This window comes from Gracilinanus agilis, chromosome 5 (assembly GCF_016433145.1).
Source record: "Gracilinanus agilis isolate LMUSP501 chromosome 5, AgileGrace, whole genome shotgun sequence".
Lineage (NCBI taxonomy): Eukaryota > Metazoa > Chordata > Mammalia > Didelphimorphia > Didelphidae > Gracilinanus > Gracilinanus agilis.
The window spans coordinates 91,216,789-91,232,208 of record NC_058134.1 but is presented as its reverse complement, the minus strand read 5'-3'; the positions used below and the strand labels follow the sequence as shown (position 1 = coordinate 91,232,208).

Below are 15,420 nucleotides of genomic sequence, written 5' to 3'. Positions count from 1 at the left end.
ACTCAATCCTGTATTCTTTGTACCTGTATAAATTGAGTTCTAATTCTATGCAAGTTAACTTTAAGAATTAACTTAAAAATTCTAGCTCTCTGCAGACTTGAAAGGTAGTGTGGCATATTTCATATAAATAAGGATTTTCTCAACTCTCAAGAATTTTCAAATCTTGAGGGATAGAACTGGATTTTCTGGATGTAGAGCATTAGTTTATTATTCATTTTCTAGAAATTAAAGGTTTTTAAAAATCTTCTGGAAAGGTTTTAGAAGATTCTTTTTAGACAGATTTTAAAAGTCAGATTTCATTCCCAAGTTATTTTATTAAGAGATAAAGCATTTCATTTTGTTGGTTTTTCTATCTTCCTCTTAGTACTTGTTAGTTTATGTCCGTTTTACTCCTTATTTTTTTAAAATTAAGATCACTTAATTAATTAAGAATATTTTCCCATGGTTACAGGACTTATGTTCTTTCCCTCTCACCCCCCTTTCACAGGCAAAGATCTATTTCACTGGGTTTTTCATATGTCATTGATCAAGACCTATTTCCATATTATTAATATTTGCATTGGGGTGATTGCTTAGAGTCTACATCCCCAATCATATCCCCATTGAACCATGTGATCAATTAGTTGTTTTTCTTCTGTGTTTCTTTTCCCACAGTTTTTTCTCTGGATGTGGATAATGTTCTTTCTCATAAGTCCCTCAGAATTGTCCTGGGTCATTGCATTGCTGCTAGTAGAGAAGTCCATTACATTCGATTTTACCACAGTGTATCTGTCTCTGTGTACAATGTTCTCCTGGTTCTGCTCCTTTCACTCTGCATCACTTCATGGAGGTTGTTCCAGTTCACATGGAATTCCTCCAGTTCATTATTTGTTTAAGCACAATAGCATTCCATAACCAACATATACCCACAATTTATTCAGCCATTCCCCAATCAAAGGGCATCCCCTCATTTTCCAACTTTTTGCCACCAAAAAGAGTGTGGCTATGAATATTTTTGTAGAAGTCTTTTTCCTTATTATCTCTTTGGAGTGTAAACCCAGTAGTGGTATGGCTAGATCAAAGGTCAGGCAGTCCTTTAAAGCCTTTTGAGCATAGTTCTTATTGGAACTTTTATAAGAATTGAGCTGAAACTGAAAATGGCAAAGAAGACACGGCAAAAGGTCCAAGTTTGGTTATTTCGTCTCTTCCTTTTCACTTATTGTCTTGCCTACTATAATACCCTGGGCATCAGGAGACCTAGGTTCAGGCTATTGACAGTATTTTTAATAAATTGGGTATCTAATCTTGGAAATATACCTGACAGCTGTAGTATTAGTTGATCTCTTAAGATTTCTTCTTGTTTAACTTCCTGCTCCTCATCATTGTGTTTACATTGAGCTAAGCAGTTTTGCTATTTGCCTCATTTTGAAAATAGAGAAGATTGAATACGTACGTCTTTATTTTGACATTATTTTTGATTTTTTTTGTCATCCATATTAGTCATTCATAATTGTCATCCATAAATAAGAGAAACGGACATATGCAAGTTCATTTTTCACCTGCATAAATAGAGCTTCAACATAATTTCATTATAGGAGATTTCGTGATAGAAAAGGATTTGCTGTATTTTATTGTTTCATCTGTTTTAGCACAATATAAATGTTCATATGTGAATGAGAAGATAAGACTTTTCTCACTGTCTCTCCATCAGCGATTTTACCATGAATAATTGTTAACATTTTATAAAAGTAATCTGTAAGGTGACAGAACTTCTTTCATTAAACTGATATAGAGATTTAGCTTCATTCAGGGGATTTTAATGAATACCATTAAAAGTTAGGAATTTCTCTTTTGCCTTAGTGTAGTGTTAAAAACTATTGCTTAGATGCATATCTAGGCATATCAGCTTCAATAAGAGGCCTGCACACCTACTCTTAATGATATTTTAGAAAAAATAGAATTATATTGGCTATTCTAAGTACTTGTGCCTATTTGTTTCTATCTATATCTAGAGACCATTCCTGCTTACAAGCAGGAAAATTCTATCCATCTGCTTCAGTAGATGGTTGGCTTACCTTCAAGTTTGATTCTTGGCTTCAAATTTTTTTTTTTTTGTCATGTGACTAGGTTATCCAGAATCTCTCTGGCATCTCAGCCTCATTATTCAATTTCCTCTAGGCCTGAGGTTGTTCTTGGTCCATTATTTTCCATGATTTAAACTCTGCTTTTAGTAATGGAGGCTGGTATTGTGTTGGCCTTTTTAATGGCTACTTTTCATCTTTTGAAATTTAAGGTTACTGATTTCAGCTCACCATTCCAAACTGGCCAAAGCATCTTGAATCTTGATCTTCATTTATCTTATTTCGAACACTCCTCCCAAATTTGATTTATCTAAATCCTTCATGGAACATTGAATAAGTCAATGAAGCAAACATTAATCAGCTATACTTTGTTCAAGGTGCTGGAAATTCAGAGGCAAAGTGAAAAACTATTCCTCTCCCAAGGGAGCTTTCATTCTCCTAAGGAAAAGAGTAGAGAGATCACATTTAAAGGGTCAGAGATTATGAACTACTAACATTTAGGAGAGATTAGGAAATGTTTCCTGAGAAAGGTAGCCCATGATTTGAAATGGAGCTGGAATTTTAAAAGTAGAGAGGAAGGAGGAGTAAGTCCTGGGAATAGGGGACAGTGCGCTTGGAAAAAAATAAGAAGCAAGTCATCTGTATTAAAGAGTCTAGAGTCAATATAGAACAGTGGAAGACTTTTGAATAGGGAAAGCCTTGACAGCAGGTTGTATATGTAGGGTGAAAGAGAGGAATCGAGGAATTGATCAACAAACAAGTATCTTTTAAGCCCCAATTTAGGAACTAAAGCTAGAGACATTAGTAAATAAAAGAAGACACTGATCATTATCAAAAATTATTATAAACCTAGAGATCCCCTAAAAATTAACTCAGTAATTTTTATAAAGAGACTTGAAGGAAAAAATGGATTTTTGACTGGGAAAATATCTAGGACATATAAAGCAAGAGATGAAAAATGAAATAAATCTCTCAAAGAATTAGAAGAAGAATTAATAACACAAAAGATAAAGTGGTAAAATTTGTGTAAGAAGTAGAGTCTGAAAACCAAAGTAGACCAAAAAAATCAGTGACCTAAAAGTCAGAGAACAAAATCTAAGCATCAGCAGAAAAAAAAAGAAAATGTAAGATGTTTGTTATTGAAAACAACTGACTTGGAAAACAAACTAAGGAGATGTAATTTATTGGCGTCCATAAACTTTTTTTTTAAAGGCTACACATTTATGTTTTCAGAAGTCAATACAAAAACTGCTCAGATTTCTTGTAAGAGGACAAAAAGAGAATAAGAATCCACCAATCTTCTGGAAGGAATGATAATTAAAGAGTAGCAGTAATGGAATAACTCAAATCTGGATGTCCACCATCAAAGAACAACTATTGCAAACATTCAGAAAGAAGTAATTAAAGTAACAAGGAAATGGAATCAGGATCATATATTGCCCAAAAGTTTCCTCTTAAAATGAGAAGAGATACAAGCTTCTTCATTAGCATTGAAAAATCATTAAGCTTATAAACAAGAAAAATTTAACCCAAAGCTGAGCATAATCCTGAAGGAGAGTAAAAAAGATTATTGATGTGGCAGGGGACATTCAAATATTCCTGATACAAAGATCAGAGTAGAAACTTTGAAATATAAACACATAAGAATCCAGGGAAACTTAAAGAAATAAATTTATTTGAGTAACTAAAAGGAACTGAATGAATATGTGTTAGTATTCTAACAAGGAGAGGGAAAAAAGTTTTTAAAGGGTTTGTTAGTTATTAAAATAAAAAAAAAATCAAATGTTTTAGGTGGATCATTGGTTGTAGTTTAAGACCTTGAAAAGGAGAAAGAGAAGGTGATGGAACTTATTCTTTTTTGTAATTGGGGTTATAAGGACATCATACACAATACAGTATATAACCATGAAAGGTGAGGGGAATAGACATCAGATAATCATGACTATTATAATAGCAGATAGAGAGCTCCTATCATGTGCTAGGCACTGAGCTACCCTTTTCAAGTGTCACCTTGATCCTCACCAGAACCCTGTGAGGTACATGCTATTTTTGCCCCCATTTTACATGTGATGAAAATGAGGCAAACAAGTTATTTACCCAAAGTCACACAGCTAGTAAATGTCCAGGGTCTTATTTGAGTTCAGATCTTCTTTCTGTAGGCCCAGTGTTTTATCTACTGACATCATCTAGCTCCCTCTCTGATGAACTTCACTTTATCAGAGACAAAAGAGTTTAATTTAAACAGTTTATTATTGAAATATATCAAGTGCAACAGGAAAATAAGTAGGGATTTGGGGTAGAAATTCAGGAGTAGCGGATATTGAGGTACTATTAAGAGATAATACCAAGGATGGAATCCTCACAAGCAAAACCAATTTCTTAAATCCCAAGGTGTATTGTAGGTATTGGGAGAATAAAAATTAACCAGAATCTAAAGAGGTACCTTAATTTGCCTTTAAGATAGTCAGGGAATGACTGAACCATGTGAATTTAATGAAGTATTTGCACTATAATAGATGATAAAGGAGATGATGTCAGAGAATTCTGAGTAGTATGAACTGACATAGAATTATGTGAGAGTAGCAGGAGAGTAACTTATAGAAGGACAACAACATTGTAAAGAAAAGAAATACTTTGAGAAGCATAATTAAACATCTCGATTAAAGTAATGAGCAACTGTGCTTCAAAAGACCTTTATGAAGCATTTCCACTTCCTGACAGAGAAATAGTGTGCAAAATATTTAGAGCCTTGCATTTATGGGCATAACCACTATATGGATTCATTTTCCTTGGCTCTTTTTTTTTTTTTTTAAAACAAGGCTTAGGCCACCCCTACATTCCCCCTCATTCCTTTCTTTGTAATTGTTATGTGGGAGAGGGGTAGAGGGGAAGTAGTGATGCAGAAAAAAAGAAAAAGACAGCCATTGTAATATTGTTTTAAATGCATAAAAGAAAACAAAAGGAAGTTAATAAGAAAGCAACAGATGATTGGTGCAGTTTTAGAAAGAAATATGCAACATTTATTATATACTTTTTTTAAAGCAAGCATATGTAATTATGATTTCATATGGTCTTTTGTTTTGATGTTAACTGCATAACTATGAAGTTAATAAGCAACAAATAAGTACAAAGTAATTAGATACAAGTTAGTTTGGATTAGTAAAGGCTTCATGCAGAAGATAGTGTCTGAGCTGCATTTTAAAGGAAAAGAACTGAAGTAGAAGTAATGATAAGAAGAGAGTGCATTTCAGGCATGGTGGACAGGTAGTGTGGAAAGACAGAGACAAGAGCATGGAGAACCCTGTGTAAAGATCAGAGAGGGCCAGTTTGCCTGCATTGTAGAATGAGAAAGAAATAGTTGGAATAGTGAGGTTGAAAAGATAGGTATGGGCCAGGTTTATTTATGCCATTTAAAACTTAACAAAAGAATTTCTTAGAATTCTTAGAATTCGCAACCATTATAATTGATAAAGTAGGGCTGGTCACCTAGTTGGATTTGCTCTTAAGTAGAATTACTTTGGCAAGAAAGGCTTTGAGGCAAGCAAAAGACTAATTAGGAAACTACTAAAGTAATATAGCCAAATCTTGTCACTTAAATTTCCACATCTTTTGTATTGGTCCTCTTCTTTCCATCCCTACAGCCACTGCCTGGTTTAGGCTAGTTCATCTTTTTTGCAGTAACCTTCTAATCAGTCTTTCTGCCTTGGCCCAACCCTACTCACTCTATCAGATGGAAAAATTTATTAAGCACCTACCATTTCTTTAAGGGCTGTTCCAAACTCTGGGATATATCAAAAAGCCAGAGATAGTCTTTGCTATCAAGAAGTTTGCAACTTAGTAAAAACAATTTATTTACAGGTATGTTTTTTTTTTAAACCTCAAGGCAGAAGAGAGGTAATCGCTAGACAATGGAGTTTAGTGACTTGCCCAGGGTTGCACAGCTGGTTAAGTGTCTGATATCAGATTTGAACCCAGGACCTCCCGTCTCTAGGCCTGACTCTCAATCCACTGAGCTGTCCAGATGACCCCTATAAGTATATTGTTGATTGATATTTTCAAATAAATTGATAAATTGCAAATAATAATGTTAATAGCTAACATTTATAAAGCACTTACTATATTCCTGGATCCCTAGTGTCAACAAAGGGAAGATATTTTCAGGGAGGAATTGGGAAAGGCTTCCTGTAGAAGGTAGAATGTTAGCAGGGACTTGAAGGAAGCCATAAAGCTCCAATCTCTCACAGAGTGCCTGGAGTGATTTTCCTAAAGCACAGGTCTGAATTTGTCACCTTTTTCCCTGTCTCCTCCTTCCCCAGGTATCTTTGAGTTTTACTTTACCCCAAAGATCAAATATAAACTTCACTGTTTGACATTTAGATCTTTTCACAACCAGTTGCTTCCCTAACTTTCCAGTTTTCTATTTTTCTTGCATATTGCTACCCTTTGTGTACTTTATCATCCAAACTTACTGGCCAATTGGTATTTCTCACACATAAAAGCATGATGTTCCATTTCTCTTCACCATGCCAGAAATTCTCTCTTTCATCACTTCTGCCTCTTGTAGATTTTCTTTTAACCCTGAAGTAAAGCACCACATTCTATAGGAGGGCTTTCCTGGTCCCACAGGCTGCTAGCAACTTCTCCTTCGAGATTATAGATGTTTGCCTCATTAGAATGTAAGATTATTAGAGGCAAAAAACTGTTTTCTTTATATTTCCAGGTCTTAGTACAGTGCCAAGTTCATAATGTTCCTCGATTGATTGATTTAGAACTTGATAAGATCTATGAAATTATGATGTCTAATTTCTTTTTATTATGAGTAAGAAACCTGAGACAGAGAGAGGCTAAGTGTCTTGTCCTGGGGACACAAGGGAGTAGGTTGCAGAGCTGGGATTTGAACCAAGACTCTCAAGTGGCAAGTTTAACATTTTTTTCCATAATATCTATTGTCCAAATAGGGAAATTGGAAGGGCTGATGGATTTTGTAAGAGAGATCAAAAGCTCCCTGTGGATATAATAGTTTGAGATTCCCTCAGGAGATATTTGGAGGTACCCGGTAGACATTTGATGATGTTAGACTAAAACTCAGGAGAGTTTAGGACTGTATCTATAGATGTAGCCCTTTGAGTTTATGAGATGTGAAAGAGAGAGGGACATACCCACACTTGAGCTTGGCTGTGAAGGGGAGATCCACCTACCTTTAAGGAATGGGATATAGATGATTATCTGGCAAAGGAGATTAAGGTAGAAGAACTGAAGTGGAAACCATGTCATGAAATCCAGAAAGGGGAGAGTGCCAGAGGAAGTAATCAACAATGTCTAATAATACCAGAGAATAAGAAAAATAAGAACTAAGAAAAGTTTGCTCTATTTAGCTGTTGAGATAATTTGTAACCATAGAGTTTCATTTTACTATTGAAACTAGAAGTTAAGAGTTAGAGAGACTGAGAAATGAAAGGGAGCAGAAGGTAAATGGCTTTCTTTTAGGAGGCTGGCTGTTTAACAGAGAGAGATGGATGATGTTAGTTTTGAGAGGATGGTAGGGGACATTGCAGAAGTTTTAAGGATGTTGGAAATTTGAGTTTTATAGGAATCTGGGACAGAACAGGTAGACAAAGATAGAAGGGGGTGCGATTAAAGCACAAGCTCTTGGGAGAAATGGGAGGCGAAAAGGGATCAAAGGCAGAAACATAGAGGGTGGTTGGACTAAGCTAGGAGGAGGGCTATGTCTTCACCAAAACTAGGTAAAATGAGTATATCTAATGGGAATGATGTTGAGGAGTTTTTAGGTATAATTTTAACAAAAAATAAGAGTAACAGAACAAAGGCCCCCTGGTATGTCAATAGACACTTTAATTCAATGTTTTATCAGGTTATCAGTAAACTTTCTTTAACTCGCAGTTCGCTGTGATTCCACTTAACAGTAGTATCATGTAAACCCTATCCTAATTAATTAAAAAATAAACACATATACATTTAGAATTCTCAAAAGCCAAAATTTTATAAACTACAGACAGTTCATTCAAAAAACACTGAAGTACCTGAACTTTGTTTGAGTTTTCTTCCTCCCTCCCCCTTTTTTTTGGGGGGGGAGGTCAGATATAGGCATTTGATAGCATAAACAGTTGAATTACATAGTTTGGAAGAAGTGTAAATAGGAAAAGAAGGAGAGAGAGAAAAAAATGTATATTCAAATACATTATTTCCTGAGCTATTTGCAGACCTTTCACAGATAACTTGTTACCTAAAAAAGTCTGGTTTTATTACTTTTGAGAAAATTAATATGATTAGTAAAATAGTTCAGGTATTGAATTCTAAAAAGCCAGACATTAAGTACAAGGCACTTGGGCACCTTGGATACAAAGACAAAAATCAAAAAAGAAATTGTCTTTTTCCTTGGAGTGCTATATCAAGTTAAATAATTAAATTATAATTTTTTTATGCTTGGCCTCCTAAATGAGTTATAGAATTTGTTCTTTATATAATAGGAAATAATAACCCATTTTTAAAATTGCTATGTAACCTTACCTTTACATGTATGTATATACATGCACCTTTACAATGTGCATCTACACAAGTATATGGAAGTATTTCAAAGCACTTGATGAATTATAAGGGCCTGAATAGTTTCTATGATAGAATAAAGACTTAAGTAGTGGCAGAAGATAGGTAGGGAGAAGGTGGGCCTTATACATACATTGAAATTTCTGAAAAATATTTAGCAAAGGAGAGTTAGTGAAGCAATCTTGTTATTTCAATACCAGCATATTCTAATAAAATTATGGTTTATGAAGTATTACAGATAAGAGCATAGAACAGATGTTTTTGCAATCTTCAATCTGTGTTGTAATTTATGTTAAATAATAACATGTTTATTAGAGAATGAAAAAATTTTTAGTTAAGTATACTCTTTTATAAAGTTCATTTCATCCTGAGTTACTAATGTTTGTCTCTACTGGTTTATTTGCTGTCCTGAAATGACTTGGTAGCTGTCTCTTTCTAAAACTTCGTGGTTTTATAAAATGATACATTGATTCAAATGAATATATCCACTTTCTTGGATACTAATTATAAATTTCTTTTTTTTTTTTTAAATTTTTTTTTAACCCTTAGCTTCTGTATATTGGCTTCTAGATGGAAGAGTGGTAAGGGTGAGCAATGGGGGGGTCAAGTGACTTGCCCAGGGTCACACAGCTGGGAAGTGTCTGAGGCCAGATTTGAACCTAGGACCTCCTATCTCTAGGCCTGACTCTCAATCCACTGAGCTACCCAGCTGTCTCCCTAATTATAAATTTCTGAGGGGAGTCTTAAAGTGGTGCAGACTGGGTCCACTAGAAGTTAAATTTTTTATTCTTATCTAATCATTTTATATTTGCTCTTCCAAACATTTTATCTTCAGACTTCTTGTACCATTCCTCCTCATCTTCCTCAGAACATTTCACCTCTTTATTTGAGGAAATTAAAGTAGTCCTTTTCTCTTCATAGAACACATTTCAAAAATCTTAAAGAAGATTCTACTCACTGCTGATGCCAACACCCTCCCTCTATTTTTATTCTTTGTCACACCCCCATACATCCCGTAGAATCATAGATCTATAGCCAGAAGAAACTCTAGATAGCTAGTTCCAGCTCCATTTTAAAGAAGTGGAAATTGAGTGAGGGTAAATGACTTTCCAAGATGTTATGCAGATATCAAACATCAGAAATGGGATATGAACTGAGGTTCTCTGACTATAGAATCAGAAGTCTTTCCTCTATTATCATGTTGCCTCTAAATTTAAACCTTGGACCATTTTCCCCCCAGTAATATTAACTCTAGTTCCATCTAATGATCCTTACCTGTCATTTTCTAACATACCCTGGTGTCTCCTCTCCTTAAGAAACTTTCACTTGACCCTACTGTTCTTTCAAAGCTATTGTCTTACTTCTCTCTTTCCTTTTATAGTAAAAAATAAAAAGCCATCTACATTTAATACTTCCATTTCCTATCTTCTTATTCACTGCTCTGCTCCTCCTACTCTGGCTTCTGACTTTGCCCCTAGGCTGGAATTCCTTCTTTCTTATCAGTGGTCTTTTAAAAACTGCTAGTCACCTTTTCTTCAGAATCATTTTTGTTATTCTCTCTGCATTTTTTGATACTTTACCTATTCCTCTTGGATACTGTATCTTACTGGGTTTTCATAACAATATACTCTCTCCTAGGTCTTCTCCTACTTGTCTGACTTCTCCTCTCTCCTTTATTGGATCATTTTCCACTTCCTGCCCCCTAAATAATTGTGACCCTCAAGCCTCAATTCCAAATGAGGGATTTTTGGATTCACTTATCAAGAAGCAGATGGCTCCCAATTGTATTTGTCTAGCCCTTATCTCTGAGTTCCAGTCCTGAATCACTAAACATGTCTAGTCTTCATTTCTCTGTACACATAGCCTTCCCCCAACCTTTTTTTTTTTTTTAAAGAGCACTACCATGTTTTCAGTTACATAATTTCTAGGTTCATAATCACAGTCATTCCCAATTCTTCTCTCCTCAATCTCATAACCAATCAGTTGCCAAGTCTTGCCAGTCTTAAGACTCTAGTCTCTTTCCTTCTCTGAAGCTATAGAATAATCGTCTTGTTTTATTATCTCTTACTGTAGCATCCCTCCTATTTGTTTATCTATTCCTTGACTGACTTTTTCAGTTCATCTTAAAGGTTAAGACTGACCATATCTCTTGCCTATTTGAGAACTTTCAGTGATTTCTTATTTCTTCTCAAATAAAATGGAAATTTGTCAAATCTACCCCTTCATAATCTTTCTCCCGTCTACCAGTCCATATATATTCCATATTACTCTCTTTTATATATTTTACCTTTCAGCCAAATTAGCCTACTTACTTTTCTTCAAATTTGTCATACTATTATTACCTCTTAGTTTTCCCAGCTTTATTGAAAACTCACCTCACTTGTTATTCTACTGTGTTAATAACTCTCTTCTGAAATTGTCATATACACAGACATATATATTTATTTGTTTACATTGTCTCTCAGTATCTGCTTCTGTAAAATGAAGCAGTTGGGGCTATAATCTTTTTTTCTAATTCTAATTGCTCTATACAAGTCTAAATCTATAAATTACATCCTTTAATAGTTGAATTGTTTAAAATAGTTTTTTCTTAATTTATTAGTTATGTAACCATGGCAGAGGTCATTTGTCCTGAGCCTCAAGTTTTTCATCTTTAAAATGAGAAAATAATCATTATACCTGCTTTAGAGTCAACTAAGTGGCTCAGGAGATTGAGAGCCAGGCCTAGAGAAAAGAAGTTCTTGATTCAAATTTGGTCTCAAGACACTTCTTAGCTGTTTGACCCTGAGCAAGTCACTTAATCTCCATTGTCTAATCTTTACTTCTCTTCTGGCTTGTATCCAATACACAATACTGATTTAAGATGGAAGGAATGGGTTTTTAAAAGAAAAATAAAGTAAAATGATACCTATGTCACAAGGATATTGTGACCAACTGAGGTAATATATGCTTATAAAACTTTTTGTAAACCATAAATCACTAGGCATATTAGCTGATATTGTTGTCAATCTAAACAATTTTGTAGTCACTATTAAATATTTATAGTCATTTATTTTTTTAAATTCCATATCTTTTCAAAAATATTCACATGGTTTTATTAGATATTTAAAAATTTTTGTTATTCCACAAATTGATTTTTCCCCCTAAGAACTAAAGCTACTTCATTTCTAAAGCTTAGTGTTGACTAAATAGATGGCAAAGAATAACATGGTTAAGAAGTTAAATGTCAAATGCATTTTCGAAAGTAGACATTCCAGCCTTTTGGATTAATGGGAAAGAAGGTCAATAATTGCATGGATTTCAATAAGTTTGGGGAAAATAGCATCCCTATGGTGTACCTATGATATTAAAACATTGAATCACTTTCTGGATAGACTATTTATTATTGTGTTAGCATTAACCATTTTGATTTCCTGCTTATGTAGGGTATAAAAAACAACTGATAATTAATATTTTCAGAAGAAAACTTTATACTCTGTGAATATCTAAAAAGTGTTGGTCAATTTTCATACCTTTTCATAATCTAGTTATATTTGATTGTTTACTTAGGTTCCTCCAGAATTTCCACAGCATACTCCTGGGCCTGTTCCTACCAATTTCAACCAGCCCCCACGGCTTCCTCTCCAGGACCAGTGGAGAGCCCCACCACCTCCTCAGGATAGAGACCATTTCTTCTTAGGAGGTATATCAATAAGGAATTATGAAATTTCAAGTAACATTGTTTGCTAATGTAATAAGTTCCCCTTATTATGTTTATAGTTTAAGTTCATTACCTATATATATATATACATATATATTATGTATTTTAACTTGGTTCAGCTGGGCTTTTGGGATTTTTATCACTGGGTATTTAATCTTATTCCAATAGCATCATTTGAGGAAACAAGTTTTATAAAAGGATCTGAAATTTATAGGATGATAGATAAGAAAAGGTTGAGTTTTTAGAAAATATCCAGTGTTTGTTCATTTTATTTATATTTTAAAAATAAATGTTCATTTCTATCTAAGGAGTATAAGCATTCAAATGTATGAACAGGAAAAAATGAAGAGCATAAGGCAACACAAATTTTAAATAAAAAGTAATAGAAAAGTGATTACACAATATGTTAAGCTGTGCATTTGAATTTAATTAGTTTACACTGATTATTTGAGAAAAAGAAAATACTCAGTGACATGATTTTTAGGAATGGGGAAAACTTACACCTTTTGAGTCTTGAGTCAACCAACCTCAGCCTTGTAGAGTCCATAGTTAACATAGTTCTATTTTGTCTTAAGATGATAGATACTAAGAAGTTAATATTCTTTAATAAGAAGCTAATATCATTTGTAATTTCATTTAGTTTCAGGTGAACCAAGGTTCCCGAGTCATCCTTTGTTTGAACAACGAAGTCCCCCTCCACCACCACCACCACCAACGATTCTTAATAGCAGTCATCCTGTTCCTACCCAGAATCCCTTGCCTTTTACTCAGCCTGGACCAGCATTTAATCAGCAAGGACAACAACCAGTATTTCCCAGAGAAAGGCCTGTAAGACCAAACATACAGCCTCCAGGTCCAGTGGGAATCCTTCATTTCAACCAACCAGGCTCCACAAATACACGGCCTTTCATTCCTCCTAGACAACCATTCTTACCAGGCCCAGGACAGCCATTTCTTCCAACACACACGCAGCCTAACATGCAGGTATGGAAGATAAAGAAAACTGCCTTTGATTTAAAACAAATATAGGCAGATTTGACACTTAAAAGACATATGACTTGTAGTGCAAATTGAGAGTATAATGATTAACTTTATAAGAAAACTAAGTCTAACTAGATTACATTATTTGCCAAATTTATAACTATAATGTGACCCTATAATTTAACTTGAGGGAAGAATATTTGAAGATTAAAGCAGTGACCTCCTTTGTAAATGAACAAATTAATGTTAAGATTTTATTTTATGACTAATTAAATTAGACATTTTTGCATTTTGTTCACCATTGTGGTGATTTCTTAAATTAGTTAATTTTGGGAGGATTGGGAAATTATTGTTTAGAAATATATTCCTAAAGGATATACTGGAAAGATTTGTCTTTATTCTGGACAAGAAACGTTGATAATGCTGTTCATTTACTATCATTATCATTATTATTATTATTTGAACTTCTTGAGTGCCCCCTACTGATCAAAGTGAGTCTTGAATTTGACATAATGCCCTGTATTTATAGGGCCTTTATTACAGAAGATTCTTCTTTTTTCTTCAAGTTCACTCTGAAAATATCAGAGTTGTATGTTTTGTTTCCAGGAGTTCAGCCTCTCCACAGTTTATTTTGTAGATTCAAAGAGCATATATGCTGAATATTGAAATTTATCTTACTTGAAAAAGAACCAACTTTTAGTAATACTGAAGTAGGGGCAATTATTATTAAATTTTAAGGCAATAGTCTGGCACAAATGAGAGTAAATTGTGTGTGTGTGTGTGTGTGTGTGTGTGTGTGTGTGTGTGTGTGTGTGTGTGTGAGTGTGTGTGTGTGTGTGTGTAATCAGATCTTAAAATTAAGCTTGAGTAGGACCACTTAAAGTTTGCCCGAATTAATTGGCTTCTTCTAGGAAATTGATGTTAGAGTATAATGAATGCATATACACATCTTAAATCGCTTTCCTTTTTTTTCATTGAATTATGAAGGGACCCTTGCACCCTCCATTACCACCACCACATCAACCTCAGCCTCAGCCTCAGCAGCAGCAGCAGCCCCAACATCAACAACAACAACCCCAGCATCAACCACAACATCATCAGCATCAGCCCCAACACCAGCCCCCACTTCAGCCCCAACATCAACCTCCTCACCAACCTCCACATCAGCCTCCACCCCAGCATCAGCCTCCACACCAGCCCCAACATCAACCCCAGCACCAACCTCAGCACCAACCACCACACCAGCCTCAGCACCAACCTCAGCAGCATCAGCCTCAGCATCAGCATCACCATCACCTTTCTGTCCCACCACCACCTCTGATGCCCATGTCTCAGCCACCATTTAGGCCTCACATGCAGACTTCTCAGCCCCAGCAAAATAACAGTAGAATGCAGTGCCCTCAACGACAGGGTCCAAGACACGTAAGTATAAATCAGGATTTTGAATTCTTCTAACAATCACGCAATTTAAAGTAACATCTTTTTTATCATAATTTAAGAGAATCCTTGCTATACAAACTTTTATTACTTTTCTCTTAACTAGACCTCCCAACCTACACCTATTGATGCTGTTCAGAAAACTAATGGCTTCATTTGCGTGTATGAATATGCTCGCGTGTGTGCCTGTGTGTACATATAGTACACATGTATATGTACATTTTCTGAAGAAGAAATATTTTTGGGTTCTGGTTTTTTTCAGCTTTAGTTTTTTAAAGAAGGGCTGTATGTGAGAGGTTAAGTATAAAAAAAATAGGCTGTTAAAAAAGATTTTATATACTTTTTAAAAAACCCTTACCTTCTGTCTTAATAGACAGAAATGCAGCAAAGGGTTTGACAATTGGGGTTAAGTGACTTTCCCTGGGTCACATAGCTCTAGGAAGTGTCTTGAGGCCAGATTTGAATCCAGGTCCTCCTGAGTTCATTTTTGGGTCTGTATCTACTGTGCTGCTGTTGTTCATATACTTTTTAAATAGCCTCTTCATCTTTGTTCAAGGCTTATAATTTTGAACCCTTACATTGTACTATTATTGCAAGTGTATGTCACTTTGTTTTCTGCATACAAAATAATGCATACATTTCTTCATAAATTAAAGGTCTATATTAACAATTCTTACC

At 34.8% G+C, this 15,420-nt stretch overlaps 1 protein-coding gene across 1 annotated transcript in view; it reads left to right on the top strand.

The window, feature by feature from the left end:
• RBM33 (RNA binding motif protein 33) overlaps positions 1-15,420 on the top strand; it is a 167,461-nt gene that overhangs the window by 86,136 nt on the left and 65,905 nt on the right. The window contains exons 11-13 of the mRNA XM_044678623.1: positions 12,174-12,306; positions 12,965-13,308; positions 14,293-14,727. Of these exons, the coding sequence (XP_044534558.1) occupies positions 12,174-12,306; positions 12,965-13,308; positions 14,293-14,727 (912 nt within the window). The remainder of the gene's footprint in view (positions 1-12,173; positions 12,307-12,964; positions 13,309-14,292; positions 14,728-15,420) is intronic.